The 15,814-nt window shown below is 55.0% G+C and overlaps 1 protein-coding gene across 3 annotated transcripts in view; it reads right to left on the bottom strand.

The window, feature by feature from the left end:
* Positions 1 to 1,648: 1,648 nt before the first annotated feature.
* Positions 1,649 to 15,814, bottom strand: part of SUSD4 (sushi domain containing 4) — a 124,472-nt gene continuing 110,306 nt past the window's right edge. For 2 of the 3 annotated variants that reach the window (XM_032603298.1, XM_032603307.1), the window contains 4 exons: positions 8,383 to 8,574; positions 7,381 to 7,525; positions 4,224 to 4,606; positions 1,649 to 3,263 (listed from right to left, as the gene is read on the bottom strand). In XM_032603298.1, coding sequence (XP_032459189.1) covers positions 3,235 to 3,263; positions 4,224 to 4,606; positions 7,381 to 7,525; positions 8,383 to 8,574 — 749 coding nt within the window. In that variant the 3' untranslated portion in view covers positions 1,649 to 3,234. The remainder of the gene's footprint in view (positions 3,264 to 4,223; positions 4,607 to 7,380; positions 7,526 to 8,382; positions 8,575 to 15,814) is intronic. The other variant, XM_032603317.1, reaches the window with a different exon arrangement.

The following is a 15,814-nucleotide window of genomic DNA, read 5'->3' as shown; positions in this document are numbered from 1 at the left end:
TGTCTGCATGAAGAAATTGGGGTCTGGGGTGGGGGGCAAGAACTCGTCCAAGTGCACAGCCCGTTAGTGGCAGAGGCAGATTTTGAAGCAGGTGATGGCCCGTTCCAAAGCCAGGGCTCTCCCGGGATGCCGCACCACTCTGCAGGGGTTGCCTTGGGACCCAGACGTCCTGGGAGGAGGGCTGCCTAGCATAGCCAGGTGAGGGAGGGAGCAAAGGAGCAGGCGAGCCCTCCAGGCCCGGCAGGCTGTGGCCTGTGAGCCTCTGCATGTCACTCCCAACCGTCCAGGTCTGCTGTGTGCCCGGGGGCAAAACACTTCTGCAGGAATGCAGGAGGCAGTCCTGTCCATGTGCCAGCTGCTGGGATGGCTGTAATTAAGTGGAAAAGGCTCTAAAGAGCCCACACCAGCCAATCACAACCTTGCAATTCAAACAAGCTCCATGGAAGTGAAGTGTGAAGACAGCCTGTGACTTCTGCCTGGCGTGCGTATGACGGGGAGCCGGTCAACCGGAAAACCGCTGCCCTGCAGTTCCTGCTAACAGGCACTTGTGTAAACACCTCAGGCTGACGCCTTGGAACACCCCGGTTCTCAGCACGCTCCTGGCCGTTGCCCTGGAGATGCCTCCCTCTCCCAAAGCAGAAAGCACTTTAGGCGGGGAAGGCTCTCTCCATCCAATTCACAATACAGCCCGGTGTGTTCTCATCCCTACTAATTCCTGGGGCAGGGTGGGAATGATTCTCTTTATACCCAGAGGGCCTCCAGGACTGTTACATGAAAAGAGCCAGAAGCATGACATGCTTGGGATAGCATGAGGAGGTTTTCCTGCCACAGAAGCTCACTATAATGAAAAAAAAAAAAATCATGGTAAACAGTATTTGTGACTGAGACTCCGATGTGGCCAGACACTAAAGGGACTGAGGGGAGGATCGGTTGGACCTCGTCTCTGTCACTGAGCAGGCATTTCCTTCCTACCAGCCTCTGTGCTTAGAACAACGTTGACGCGAACACCTGGATGTATGTTGCGCCCGTGCTACCCGTCTCCCAGGTGTGGGGGGCTGAAGAGGCATCCCTGTGCTCGGCTCACGTGCTGCTCTCTACTTTGGGAGAGCATCTTCTGGAAGGAGGCAAGGCCAGCCCCCAGAGACAGCCTTGCAGGCTTCTTTGGTGGGAAATGAGGCACTTACCTGGTGGCCTCTGAGACACACTCTCCAATTAGAGGGAAGGAGGGGAGTACAGGTGTGGCGTGGAGAAGAGCTGAGACCTGCCCGACAGGGACCACGGGAAGGCTGCTGGCGGCAGGGGGCAGGAGGCAGGAGGGTGTGGGCTGCCCACAGTGAACTGTGGGCCCCGGCCCCACCCAGCCACCTATGCCGTCTGTCTTTCAGCTGGCCAGATGGAGTTGAAGCATCCATGAAAACCAGCTTCCGGCACTAAACAATGTTACAATTACCAAACACCTTTACCCACTCGTTCAGCTGTTGCTGCTGGTGGCCCCGCTGCCCAGGGCATCGGGCCGGGCATGCCCTTTCCTGTTCCCTCTGTCCTTCAGCCTCTGGTTCTGGTCCCCCGCTGTCTCCATCCCCTGGGATCACTGCCGCTGCCCCTCCCTGCCCACCCAAACCCATTCCACTATTGAAGCCACGCTTCAAACTGTCATTTTCTTTTTAATTTTTAATCAGTCTGTGTCGAGAAAAAACAGGAATTGATCAAGCTTCCAGCTCTCACCGCTCTATCAGCATAGCAATTTTATGGATTAGAGTTTTGATTGTATTCGTTTAAAACCCAGAGGAGAGATGGAATCAGCTCCACAGATCAACATGTATTCGAAGAGACACTTCAAGACTTGGGAAATGTTTTTATCAATCATTTTCTTAGGAACGACACCCAGTGGGCCCCGGGAGGGTGCTGTGCGAGTGATGGATGGACAGGTGGGTGAGACAACCGGAGGCCTGGGAAGCAGGAGCGAAGGGTTGTCTGTCTTCGGAGGCTGCGGACTTCGCAGGACAAAATAAAAGGTGGGGAAAAAAATCCAACCTCACATTTTATTTGGAGGGGGAGGAATATGTTTTCAGATACAATTTCTGTTTTGGAAAATTAAATCTGAGTTTGGCAGCGGGGGCAACAACCCTAATAGTTAACTGGAGATGGGCTCACGACTCAGATAAATCGTCAGGTGGGATCTTTTAAAAATGCCGAAACAGGGCTTCCCTGGTGGCGCAGTGGTTGAGAGTCCGCCCGCCGATGCAGGGGACACGGGTTCGTGCCCCGGTCCGGGAAGATCCCACATGCCGCGGAGCGGCTGGGCCTGTGAGCCATGGCCGCTGAGCCTGTGCGTCCGGAGCCTGTGCTCCGCCACGGGAGAGGCCCGCGTACCGCAAAAAAAAAAAAAAAAAAAAGCCGAAACAAAACATTTCCTTGGTTACGTCTCCACCATGTGATGCTATTTGAACACACTCTGACCATGTGTAAAGTCACAAGATTTAGCCAATGCCACGGATCCGTGTGCTAGACCATGAATACAAATACTGATGATATTTCACCAAAGGACAGCACGGAGGACAGGAGCCCTACTTTTTGAAGAAATTTCCAGAAAGCCGAGTCCGTCTGAGTCTTTCTTTTCCTTTCTCAGTGGAACCGCCACATCCGGCTTTAGTCTTGCCTTGAGCAGAGCTGTCCAGCCCGAGGAAGACTGTCCAAAGGGCACCCCAGAATCTTCCTTGGGGAGCCTGCAGGGGGCGCTCTGCTGCTCTTCCAGCAGCTCAACACAGACTTCCTGCAGAGGCTGATCCACCCTAACTTGGCGTCCAGAGGCAGTTTGAAGCAGATCTTAGAAGCGGTTTACATAACGTGGCGTGCTTTCAGAGGAGGCGGGGAGTACTCATAAGTCAGCGGGATGTGGGATTTGGTGGGATACGCATGGAATCGTCCGTCCCATGTTCCACAGCACAAGATGCACTTCACACCTTCATCCAGGACCACACAGGGTCTCCCCCCATCCTTTCGGTTCCTCACTGGTCTTGGCAAATCCTCAAGTTGCATTTAAAAGCGCTGCCACTGCCCTTTGTGTCAGCCTCAACTGTTGAGTCTGAGATGTCCGATGTGTCACTGTCCCCACGTTGATAAATTAGAAAACTTCCTCCATCCCCCCCCAAGCTCTGTCCTCCAGAGGCCTCACTCCAAAGTACAAGGTGCCCATCCCCAAAGGGGCAGCAGAATCATCGTGACTTTTTCCAGTTATGGATCTTCTTCCATTAGAGGGATCTCTGTAAAAGAAGAGATGGTTATTACACGAATACACCGGAAAACACCGCCAAGATCTGGAATCGTGAGCTTTAGTAAAATGTCTACAGTTCCTACAAATCAGCGCGAAGAAGAAAATGCTAAGTCCCACGTATCAGTTAACAAGCAAATAAACCAACTCCTCTGTACAACATTATTTGCTGGAAAATCTCATACTCAGCTCATAAAAAATAAACTGTTAGGCTTCAACCATGCACCCTAATGGTCATACCAACCGAAAGGTTACAAGTTCAAGTACAGAGAGGCAGGGTGGTATTGGAGAAAAGGAACTCTATGAGGAACCAGGAGATCCCCGTTCCCATGTGGTTACTGCTACTTACTGTCAATATAAGCTGGAATGAGTGCTCTCATTGGTAAAGTGGTGCTGGCGTCCCCTTGCCCCGGGAAACACAGCCCTAATTAGTCTGATGCAGTTTTACTATTTTGCCACGAGCTGCAATCTGCCTTTCCTTGCAGTAGGCACATACACATCTTTTACTTCACCCCTGATAAACATAACCTGTATGTACCCAGAGCTTCTCCAGGGCTGGGCCCTCGTGCCCGCATCTGGGTCTTCCCTTTTAGCACGTGTGTGTTACCTTGATCCCAAGCACCACTTTCAGAAGTCCTGCCTAATTAAGGGAGAAAGAAGAAAACATCCTGGATCATAACGGATGCTGTGAAAACCAAGTTCCGCCCACTGTGGCCTTTCTACTTTGGATGGCTTGCTGCTCTCTTATGCCTCCAGAAATTTCAGTTAATGGGCTCATCACTTGTGAGATGATGATCATTTCTTCCAATAACTGGCCTTGCCCACGGCCTCTACATGCAGAGAGATCAAGATGCAATTTAAGCTGAGTGAGACGGTAGCACTGATTTGGCCCTGAGCTGGGAGCAGGGTGGGGCTGTGCAAGGGTGGCCCGGGCCTCGGGGCAAATGCTTACCATCTGCAATGTCAATGCCTGGGCTGGTGGATGCCACCTCCCCCGCCGTGCTGGGAGCTGTGTCAGGGTTGTCGGAAGCGGGGCGGGTGCCCCCTTGGCACGTGGGAGGTGAATACAAACTCTGGAGCAGCTCCGAAGAGCCTGAGACGCTGTCACGGGTTCCTGACTCCCCCGGGCCCGTGTCCGTGTCCCCTGAGCCGGGGTATGCTGGGGGGCTCTGGTCGTCCACGGGTAAGGGGCAGCCCTGGCCCACGGAGGACAGGTACCCTGGGCCTAAGGCACTCAAGCCGCCACTCACAGCCTCGTCATAGGACGGGAGCATGACGGGCACGCCGTCTACCACCACGAAGTCGGGGTCGCTGCTGGAACTCCTGGGAGGCCCCCTGTGGAGAGGAAAGTGGTGCTAATCTGTCAGGTGACAGGTCACCCCGGGAACGAGGCCACAGTGCCCCCCACTGCAGCGGGGGTCCTGGGGGCTGCGGAGCCCTGGGAGGAGGTGGTGCAGGAGACCCAGCCTCCCTGCCCGGTCCCCTCCGGCAGACGCTGCGTCCACCAGGGCCACACTCTGGACAGGAGAGGTTTTGTCCTCCTGCTTCCCTCCTGGCCTCTTGCCGCCTCTGGGCTCCAGTATCTCCTCAGACTTCCTTCTTCCCCCCATTGGACCTCTGGCCTTGGCCTTATGGTCATACACCTGAGAACAGGGGACTCTGTGGCCCATTCCAACCGAGCACCCCAATGTGCCCCTGCAGTGTCCCTGAGGAAGCCTGTTGGAAACGGAACAGTACCGTTAAAAGCTTGGGAAACCGTGGACCCTAATGCCCCTTTCATTTACCCCTGTGTTTCATATGCTTCGTGTTTGTTTTCTGCTACGGTATAAAAATCACTCACTTTTAGTCAAGACAGAAAAACAACAACAAAAGAAAAAAAAGGAACTCTGAACACCATCTCACTACCTGTTCCGGGTCTGTGGGCTCACAGCCGCCCCCCGACCCAGCAGCCACCTGAACCTAAGCTCCGCCTGTGCTGCCCAGAGCGGGGGTTCCCTTATGCTGACACACACGCGGCTTGCAGGATCCTAGTTCCCCAACCAGGGATCGAAGCTGGCAGTGGGAGCTCCAGGTCCTAACCACTGGACCGCCAGGGAATTCCCTAGGGACCATTTTTAAACCATCTTAATATTTAGTCTCTATCCTGGAAACTTTGTTCCCAAGCCTATGTAGAAAAATAGCTCTACAGGCCACGTTCGAGTACTCCAGTGTACTATAAATCACAATATGTGGTTCAGCTTTCTCCTTATAACCCTTAGGTCTTCTTTCGATAGTCTAATTGCTCAATGATAGGACATGGTCCCTTGACCCATAAATAATAACGGGGAAGATAGAGAAAGCGGATGGCAGGTTGGAGAGGAAAGAAGATTCTGTCACCTCAGCTGGACCTTGGCTGTGGCCCCAGGATGGTGTCCACATACTCTGGGCCTGGCGTGGATGCAGGCGCACACCCACCCCCGACCTAGCACACTTTCACGGCTGGGAGAGTGGGGCGCTTGCAGGTTGGGGGGACTCCTGCCGCCAGGTGGGGGCATTGCTACGTGGGATGAGGCCGTCCTGGGGGCAGGAGGTTGAGGGGAAAAGGTGCATGGTGCTTTCTCCCCGCCTGCTTCCCACCCCCCCGCGCCTGGCTGGGAGTGTGAGAGGCACGAGTGAGTTTCCTGGAGGGCAGAGTGGGAAGTGGTGAGTCCCCGGGAGACGCCTCCTCCACTAAGCAACACGCTCTTTGCCAGGGGCGTGGTACACACGACCCTGGGGGCCAGTTTGTCCCTGTGTCAGAAACAAATGCTCTTTTCTGAAGCATGGGGTCCCCAAATGAGAAGACTCTGACATGGGCACAGGAATCCAAGGAGATACTTGATTCCCCTGGGAGCCCTGGCTGCTAGCATCCTATGATGTTCGGTGCCCTGACTTCCTTCTCACGTTCACAAACTTATCCCTGTGCTTTCTTTTTTTTAAAAAATAAATTTATTTATTTATTTATTTTTGGCTGCGTCGGGTCTCCGCTGCTGCGTGCGGGCTTTCTCTAGTTGCGGCGAGCCGGGGCTACTCTCCGCTGTGGTGCGCCGGCTCTTCATTGTGGTGGCCCCTCCCGTTGCAGAGCACGGGCTCTAGGGCGCATGGGTTTAGTCACTCCGCAGCATGCGGGATCCTCCCGGACCGGGGTTCGAACCCGCGTTCCCTGAATCGGCAGGCGGGATTCCCAGCCACTGCGCCACCAGGGAAGCCCACCCCTGTGCTTTCTAAATGACTTCTCCTTCCAGGAACAGTGACCTGCCAGCAGCAGGGCTGGGTGGCTCTTGGTTCCGAAGGGCGCTGGTGCGCTCGGTTCCGGGCAAGGGGCCAGCGTCGGAGGGGCAGGGCCACAGGCTGCCCTGGGCACTGAGAGGACCAGACCGTCTCTGAGGGACTTTGACAAGCTCCTCTCTGGTGATGACGAGAGGGAGGATGAAGACACTGACCCAAGCTCACCTGTGCAGCCGAGGAGGATGGAGACCGCTCCCCACCCCGCCCCCGCCCGCCCACAGGTCCCACTCCGAAAGCTCAGACCCTACTTGGAGGCAGAAGTTCACCAGCCCTGTCCTGGCTCCCCATCCAGAGCCTTTTCTCCTTCCTGAGACTTGCCACGGTTTTGCACACCGGTTTTGAACCTCCGTTGGGTCACGCACCTTGGACCCTGTCCCTAATTACTTCTGTGTATTTATCCTCCCTGTGGCCTGGAAGCTCCAAGGTACGTAACTCTAGAGCTGCAGGCACATAGTGGGCAATGGGGGGACCCCTGGGGGTGGGAGGTGCAGGGTGTGCAGCCCTGACTGTGCTCCCCTTCTCTGCACCCCCTACAATGCCTGCCTCGAGAACGTTTATCCCGGGAAGGAGGGAGATAGAGGCTTACGGGTGGGGGGGGGGCAGAAAGAGGGAAATGAGTCTGTCTCCAGCTTGGTGTTCTGACCCCAGACACCCCAAAACCTCCCAGGCGAATGTTTTTGCTTTCTCCCCTATTCCCCCTTAGAAGCTCAACTCCGCACTCATCAAGGCTGACCATCCTTTCTCCTTGCTGCCCAAGGTGGCTGCACTGAGCCTGACCCAGGGCGGTCATGGGCTGCACTGACCTGGGGGGAAAGTGGGCCTTGAACTTGGTCTGGAACATCCTGGCCAGGATGACAAGCAACAGCAGTAGCAGCACGCTGGTCGCCGTGAACGCCACGATCTTCCACGTGGTCAGGAGGGTCTCGTGGGTGCTGGGCCACGTTTGCTCTGCCGTGAGAGAGGACAAAGCAGCTGTGAAGCTCCCAGGCCATGACGGGCGCTGGGGTTCCTGTGTGCTCGTCTGAGGGATGTGCCTTCTCTACTTCTCTGCACTCCACCCGCACTGGTTCACGTTACCATTTGTGGGCCCCCAGATGCGCTGTGTTAACAAATGCTTTCCCCGCCCCCCTTTGCTGCATCCATCACCTCTGCTTGGGGCAGGTGGCCGTGGCCACACCTGGAAAAAGCCGGGGCAAGCGGGCTGGACCGGGGTGGGCAGGAGATGGTGGGCGGATGTGCACGGGTGCCCAAGTCTCTGTCGTGTGGTCAGTACACGGGTGCTCTGAGACCAGGGGTGAGGACGGTTTGCTAGTAATTTGTTATTAAGTAGGAAGCACTGACGCTTGCACGTGGCTTACGTTTTTAGAAGTGAGAGCAGGCTTTACCCATAATCATATCATCTGTGTTCTGATATGCATCTTGGGAGTGGAAGAGAAAGGCTGAGTCATGCATCACTTGGGTCACACCCATGGGCCTGTGTCCCTGTCAGTGGAAGGGGGCAAGGCTGGGAGAAGACAGAGTGCACAGAGGCCGGGTCCTTCCATGGATGCTAGGGGTCTAGGGACCCGTTCAGAGGGTCAGCCTTGTAACATGGGCATGGGCGGGTTAATACTCCTGACCCTCCGAACAGGGTTTGGAAGTATCAGCCACATGTATCCACAAAGATGAGTTTCTGTATCCCGTCCCTAACACCGCGTGTGACGGGGGAGGGTGTGTGGGAGGAGGGACGGGGCTCAGGACACAGCCACCCGCCACTGTGAGTAGTCTGAACCTGGACCATCCAGGGACGCCCTCGACGTGCTTACCTGACTTGATGCAGTAGACTTGATAGGAAGGAAACCACTCCCCGTACTGGCAGGTGATGTATTTGTAGTCACTGGTGAGGCTGTAGCCGGGATCGCAGTAAAACTCCACCACGGTCCCGTGGCTGTAGCGCTCACATGGCCGCGGGTGGCAGACGAAATCTCCGTGACTCACCATGGGAGGCAGCGGGCAGACTTGGGCAGTGGGGGAGAATAAGAGTTTCAGAACCATATGCTTAGCCTGTCTGGACCCTCAAAACAGAGACTGAGCTCGGAGAACACATCCCTCAGAGATGCACTGATACGTGAATCATCGGACTAGTGATGATGAGCTGTCCCCGAGACAGTCCCTTCGTCTGTCCCTTCCCGTGAGGTCAGACGGAAGACTGCAGTAAGATTCTGAGCATTGTCGCTGTCACGTGGCGTTATAAAGTACATCGTAAAGGAGAGGTTTGTTTTACACCGCAAAGAGTACGTCTACTCACTAGACAGCGTTAAGCTGCTCTATTAATAAGGCATGCTATTACGTGCTGGACAACCTAGTAAATACAACTGAGATATTTATGGACAAAATCTTCGCTGAAAGGAACAGCTATCCCGAGCCTGTTCCTGTGGCTATGGGAGAAATTTGGGACCATCCAAATCCCTGGGTGTGCCTAGCCTGATCCTCAGATGCCCTCCTGGGGTTTGGCCAATGCTGGCTCCGTGCAGGCCCAGGCCACAGCCTCCCAGTCATAGGCCCCCTGGCCAGCACGGAGGAGCCTCGGGGCCCGGGCCTGGTTTGCCACCAATATGCCACGTGACCTTACAGAGGTCACTTAACCAACTTTAAGCCTTGATTTTCTCCTCTGTAAAATGGAAGTTTATTCTACCCTTGATCATGTTTTATGGTTTCTCTGACCCTCATATTCTATGATTTTAGGGGAAGAAAAAGTTGTTTTCGGCTGCCTCTCTTGAACCCGAACTCTGGGCTGTCAGGTAAGAATGGTTCTGTCTTTGGGTCCAGAAAGGTGGTTTTCGTAGAGTTCCGTGCTTGTTCACTGATTCCCACAAACAGCCCTCTTTCCTGGACGAGGCCTCAGAACTGCCCTTAAACACTCCTCAAGCAACAATCAAAGCGCAGACTACCGAGGCCAGCTTCAAACCCACACCTGTGGAAACCGCTACGAGCTTTGACCAAAAAAGGGAGAGAGGTAACTTCTGAGCCTCTTCCCAGGGGTACCCAAGCCCTGGGCAGTGGAGACTCACAGGCAGGCCTCAGAGCTCTCCCCACGCAGCCACATATGCAGGGAGCTGCCCGCCCCACACGGGCCGCTGGAATGTATGTCGGGAGCTCTCATCTGGCAGCAACCTGGGCACTGGGGCTGGTCAGCAAGATGGGCCCACCCGATGGGGGTGTCCCATGGCTTGGGGCCAAGAGGCTCTTTACAGACACTCTCTCTCATCCTGCGAACAATGCCACGAGGCAGATCTTGCTGGCTCTTTTCAGAGTCAGGGAAACAGAAACTCAGAGAGGTCAAGGTAGGGCTTCCCTGGTGGCGCAGTGGTCGGGAGTCCGCCTGCCGATGCAGGGGACGCGGGTTCGTGCCCCGGTTCAGGAGGATCCCGCGTGCCGCGGAGCAGCTGGGCCCGTGAGCCATGGCCGCTGAGCCTGCGCGTCTGGAGCCTGTGCTCCGCTACGGGAGAGGCCACAGCAGTGAGAGGCCCGCGTACCGCAAAAATAAATAAATAAATAAAATTGAGAGAGGTCAAGGTCTCCAGGAGCAGCTGGAGGAGTGGGTAGGAGCTCGGGCTGAGTTCTGGCTCAGCTCCTTACCAGCCAGATGACCCTGAACAAGTCGCTTCTCACCTCCGAGCTTCAGTGGCCTCATCTGTAAAATGGGAGCATCTGAGGGTATTCTGGGCAAGGCTGGCCAGGCCTCAGTTCCGAGCTGACGTGATGTAAGTGGGCGGTCAGGGATAACCAGGAACCGGGCATCTACAGAGAGGGGTCGTAATGAGGCAACTGCTTCCGCAGGTGATGGAAAAACCTACGTGGATGATGAGGCCCCTGAGATGAGCAGCAGCGGGGAAGCCACTACTGCCCCTGGGCGGGTGGGATGAAGGTGTCCTAGTGGCCGGGCCCCCGTGGAAGTTGGAGCCACGGAGGTGATCCTGTGGGAGATGGAGGCCGCGGAAACTCAGGCACTGCTGGAGATGCCCTGGGGCAGCGAGGCACCTGCCCTCACTCCCTCTGGACAAAGCCAGCGGGGAGCTAGCGGACCGGGGGGGTGGTGGTGCAGGGGAAGGGCCAGGGCTGGGTCTGAGGTCCACGGGCCCAGAGCGTTCTCCATGAATGGCGGCTGGCAGGTGACTGCGCCTCGGGTCCCACAGGTAGACACTGGTAGAGTCGGGACCGGAGCTCTGGCTTTCCACCAGCCCAGGGCATCTCCCGTCCCAGCAGATGCATGCCCTCCACAGAGCTGCCCAGGGCCACGGAGTCCCGTCACCCAATGCATTTCTAGTTCCACAAACTGGGGCTCCTGCCAAATCCACTCCCTCCAGGGTGTTCCATGAGCATCCCCAGTAGGTGATCAAGACAGCAGGAGAGGAAAGGGAAGGGAAGGACGAGAAGGAGGGAGAGAGAAAAGGTACCAGCAGCATTGAACTTGTCCTGGGATGCCAGCAGGGGTTTGCAGCAAGGGCCCCTCCTTCCCCAAAGGCCCCTCTGTGAAGGGCACAGGGAAGGAAGTGTCCGGCTCCCTGCCCAGTGAGGGAGGCCACTGGGCTCTCAGAGCCACCTTCCTGGGCTGAAGGAGGCCCTGCCTTCCAGAGTGAAGGGGAGGTTCGATGTCTGCTGTGCGGCCAACCTGACAGGAATATCTGCCACTCTGGAGGCCTCCAGGGCTTCTGGGCTCATGTGGCCACAGGGGGTCCCCCCCTCCTCTGCACCTCCCATGAGTGCCCCCCAGCACTGCAGCGGCTCACGGGAGGCTGGACCTTTGCTGCGAGAGTAGGTCCTTTCCATGGTCAAGAGCGGCAGGACTCTCCTCCTAGCTGCCCTCCAGACAAATCCCCGGGAGTCCCCACAGGGTGAGAAAATCGCCAGAGCATTTTCAAGGCCCAGAGAACATCATGAGAGGTCCGAAGAAGCCCTGTAAATATATACATGCAAGTTTGTTATGCCGACTAAAAATTGGCATTCTCCACCTGGTTCTACAAGAATGAAGTCACTAAGCCATTGGAGTCGCTGACCTTCAACACCCGGTGAAAGGAGTTCAGGGTGGAGATCAGGAATGAGGCGCTCTGTGCTCTGGGAAAAGCTGGCAGAACAGGCCTTCAGACAGTTAGAGATTTTCAGGAGAAGATTTCATGAGCCCTATTTCTTGCATCTTCTGATATCCAGAAAAGCACTAAAACCATTCATGGAGACGTCTCCTTGTGACGAGCTGCAGCCTTCTGCCAAGATGTGAGCTTGACTGTATGTATCCCCCGTCACCAAAATCACATGTGTACCGTCCTCCTCCCACCTCTTCGGAGCAGTTCCTCAGAGCCATCTGAGAGCCTGTCTCCCAGGCTATAGTCTTCATCTGGCCCCAGATGAAAACCTGACAGTTTTCAGCAGCATTTTTCCTCACTTGGAGGATAGAGGACTGTTCAAATCATTGCCTTAACCCTGAGGCAGGTGGTCCCTGATGTGCTAAGGAAGGCCTGGGCTGACCGGACCCTGCATTTGACAAGGGAGGGGGGTGGTACAGCGTGTGCAGCCTGGCACGGGCATGGAGGGCCCCAAATTCATGTTCAAATCCCAGCTCTATACCTCGCTGAGTTGGGGGCATGGTGTTAGGCAGCTTGTTTAACTTCTGGGGGGTTTAGCTTCCTCGTTCGTGTAGTCAGGGCAACAACTCCTAACTCCTCGGGTTGTCGCGAGGATTAGAAAGTGTATGTAACGTACGGAACACAAAAGCCTGGAATGCAGTAGGCACTTAATAAATAACAGCGCTTAGTACTTACTGGTGCCTGAACTTGCTGAGTGCCCGTGCTGTACCATCAGGATACGTGGATTGCACCAGGCCGGCCCCAAACGTTCCTGGAGGGAATCTGGAAGCATCTCACTGGCAGGTTTTCTCAGAGGCCAGATAAAAACCACCCACGGTAGAGGCTTTCCTTCTGAGACTGTCATAATCGGTTTCTAATAGAGATGCATTTGTCCCCTAAGTGGAAACATTTATCTTCGCACTTTGCAGTGTTTCTAGTGATTGCACCTGGCCGGCCATTAGCTTTGCTCAAGGAAACCCCCCCCCCACCCGTGCATCCTGGTAGGGGTAGAGGGTCGGGAGTGTTCTTTAAACTTGGAAGGAACAGACAATCAAAGTGTTAATTATAAATTTGGGAAGCTTATTTTATTTTTTAATAACTTTTTTAAAAAATTATGAATTTATTTATGGCTGCGTTGGGTCTTCGTTGCTGCACATGGGTTTTCTCTAGTTGTGGCGAGTGGGGGCTACTCTTCGCTGTGGTGCGCGGGCTTCTCGTTGCAGTGGCTTCTCTTGTTATGGAGCACGGGCTCTAGGCACATGGGCTTCAGTAGCTGTGGCTTGCGGACTCTAGAGCGCAGGCTCAGTAGTTGTGGCACACGGGCTTAGTTGCCCCACAGCATGTGGGATCTTCCCGGACCAGGGCTCGAACCCGTGTCCCCTGCATTGGCAGGCGGATTCCCAACCACTGCGCCACCAGGGAAGCCCTGTTCATTTCTTAATTCATTTACTTAACACATAGTTTTTGGACAACCACTGAAACTAGATAATGCATTGATCCCACCCTCCTGGGGCTTACTAAAGACAGATGATAAGTAAACAAATGAATATTGATGTGTCTGGGTGAGGCCTCTCCTCTCTCTGTTGAAAAACACCATCAACTCTCACACAGAGGAGGTGGCCTGGGCGACCTGCCCCCACCTCCCGAGAGGCCTGGTAGGTGACTGGGACCAAAGGGAGCCAGATGTTCTTTTAGGCACAAGAAGATCCAAAATGTAAGTTGGTCCTGGCAGGGGATTAAAGAACCAGGGATGCAAAAGCTTTAAAAAGGCCAGACCACATCACTCCCCCTGTGATGCAGACGGGTCAGAGGACAGCGGCTGTGTGCACCCCAAGCCGGAGAAACCGAGGATACCCAGATGCCAGATCAGCCAAGGACAAGGGCCCTGATCTAGGACAGGTGGTCGAGGGACATGTGGGGAGGAACATCCCGGGCAGAGGGGATGACGCACGTGAGGGCAAGCTGGAGGCATGAAGGGAGGAGGGGGTGGTGGCCGTGTGTGACCAGAGAGGGGAGGGGCTGCACACGGGAGGGTGCAGAGGCAGCCAGGGCAGTGTGTAGGCAGCGCCATGGGCCCCGTGGCCGGAAGTTGAGATTTTACCCACGGTGTCAGGGACGCTGTAAAGAGCCGGTATAGACCTGTTTTCACAAGGAAGCTCTAGCTGCTCTGTGGAGGCTAGGAAGCAGGGATGGAGGTGGGGAGGCTGTCAGGTGGCTGCTGCCACAGCCAGGTGAGAGAGGATGGTGGCTTGGACCAGGACAGTGGCAGTGACATGGTAAGTAGGAGAGTGATGGGACCTATTTAGAACTATCTGTTTCTACAATAGGATTTGCTGAGAGATGGAATTTGGGGGCCATGGGAAGAACCAAGGATGACCCCCAGATTTCTGCCATTAGCACCCAGGCAGATGGTCATGCCATTTCACCACATCAGTTTTTGGTTTGTTTGTTTGTTTGGTGGGAAGGGAGAGGTAGTGAGAGTCTGGGCTGCCAGTGAGACAGTCATCCAAGTATTCATCAGGCAGCAGGAGAAAGCGCCTGGGGTCAGTAAAGAACTCAGGCATCGGGGAGTTCCCCGGTTGCCTAGCGGTCAGGATTCTGGGCTTTCACTGCCATAGCCCGGGTTCAATGCCTGGTCGGGGAACTGAGGTCCTGCAAGCCACGCGGTGCCCATGAGACCAGGTGAACTCACCTAGGGAGAGAGGGTAGAGAGAAAAGAGGAGGGGTCCCCATCCAAAGGCTGAGAAATCAGTTGCAAGAGTGAAAGAGACTGGCCGAGCAGACTGGGATGGACCAAGGAAGCTGAGACAGGAAACTGTTCCGAGCAGGGGGCAGTAGTTCCCAGCAAGCTGAGAATGATTGGAAATCACCGGTGACCTTGAGGCAAGCAATTTCAGAAGAGTGGTGAGTGGCCGGTGGAAGAGGGGCAGTGTGATCTGAGGAGTGGGCGGGGTAGGACATGGAGACTCAGAGAGGTTTGCTAAAGGAAAGCAGCCAAGGGGGCAGCTGGAGGCCCGGGGGATCCTGCCCACCCCCCACCCCCCAGGAGCCCCGGACCTTGTTTATATGTCCTCTACGGGAGCAGACCAACATGGAGGACAAGGCTGGTGATGCCGGGTGGGAGAAGGAATGCAAGGTCATTATGAAGGTGAAAGGAGCTGTGATCCTATATGCACATCAGTGGACAGACTGGCCTTTGACAGGAGCAGCAGGAGGCCGGAGGGAGGAATTAGAGCTGGAACCAGGGACGAGGGGATCGAAGCCAGGGTGATGGAGACATGGGGGACTTGCCGTCTGTAGGTTCGCACTCTCTGAAGGCAGTATGAGGTGAAGCCATTGCTCAGGGAGGAGCTTGGAGCTGAGGATTATACGTCACTTACCACAGTCCTTCTCCCATTTATACATTTCATTATGTCCAGAAGAGGAAAACAAGGTCTAAAAATAGTCTGTGTGCTTCGTGAACATTCACAGAAATTATTTTGGGGGTGACAGGAGAATGTAAGACATTACCACCAATAATTATTTTTTTAATCCTTCTGAGCCATGAGCCCAGGTATTTGGATTGCGTGTTTCCATTCTTAGTCTTCCAAAGCTTCATGCAGCCCCCTGGGTGGTCCCCGTGTAGGAAGGAGCTGGCTCTTGAGTCTGTGTGCCCAGATCCACCCCACAGGGCTGGTGCTGGAGGCTGCTGGCTGCTCCCACAATCCCGTTCCTCTCTTCTTTCTGGGCACAGAGCTGTCGGCATTGCCCAGTGTCCCTTGTTCCTCTAAGTTCTGGTCAATGAAATGTGAGCAGAAGTGATAAATACTCCTCCAGGCCCGATGCACGGAATTCTTCCAAGCTTCTAGAATGAGACAGCCTCCCAAGAGGACCTTAGAAGCTGCACCTTGAAAACAGCAGAGGCTCCACTGGCCCCTGAATGACTCGGTGGAGAGGAGGCACTGGCTGACCCACACTCACTAATTCCACACGGGAAAATAAACTTCGGTTTGGTTTGAGCCACTATACCTTTTTGGGAACCTCCTCCCAGGAGTGGGTCTATGCTCTACAGTGTGGATCAGCAAAGCACTCGCTTTCCTGTAGTTCACTGCTCCCAGGACAGGCACCCACCCTCCCTACCATGTTAACATCTGAGGAG

This window comes from Phocoena sinus, chromosome 1, assembly GCF_008692025.1.
Source record: "Phocoena sinus isolate mPhoSin1 chromosome 1, mPhoSin1.pri, whole genome shotgun sequence".
Taxonomy (NCBI): Eukaryota; Metazoa; Chordata; class Mammalia; order Artiodactyla; family Phocoenidae; genus Phocoena; species Phocoena sinus.
The sequence above is the reverse complement of the archived record's forward strand: the minus strand, read 5'-3'. Positions and strand labels throughout refer to the sequence as shown.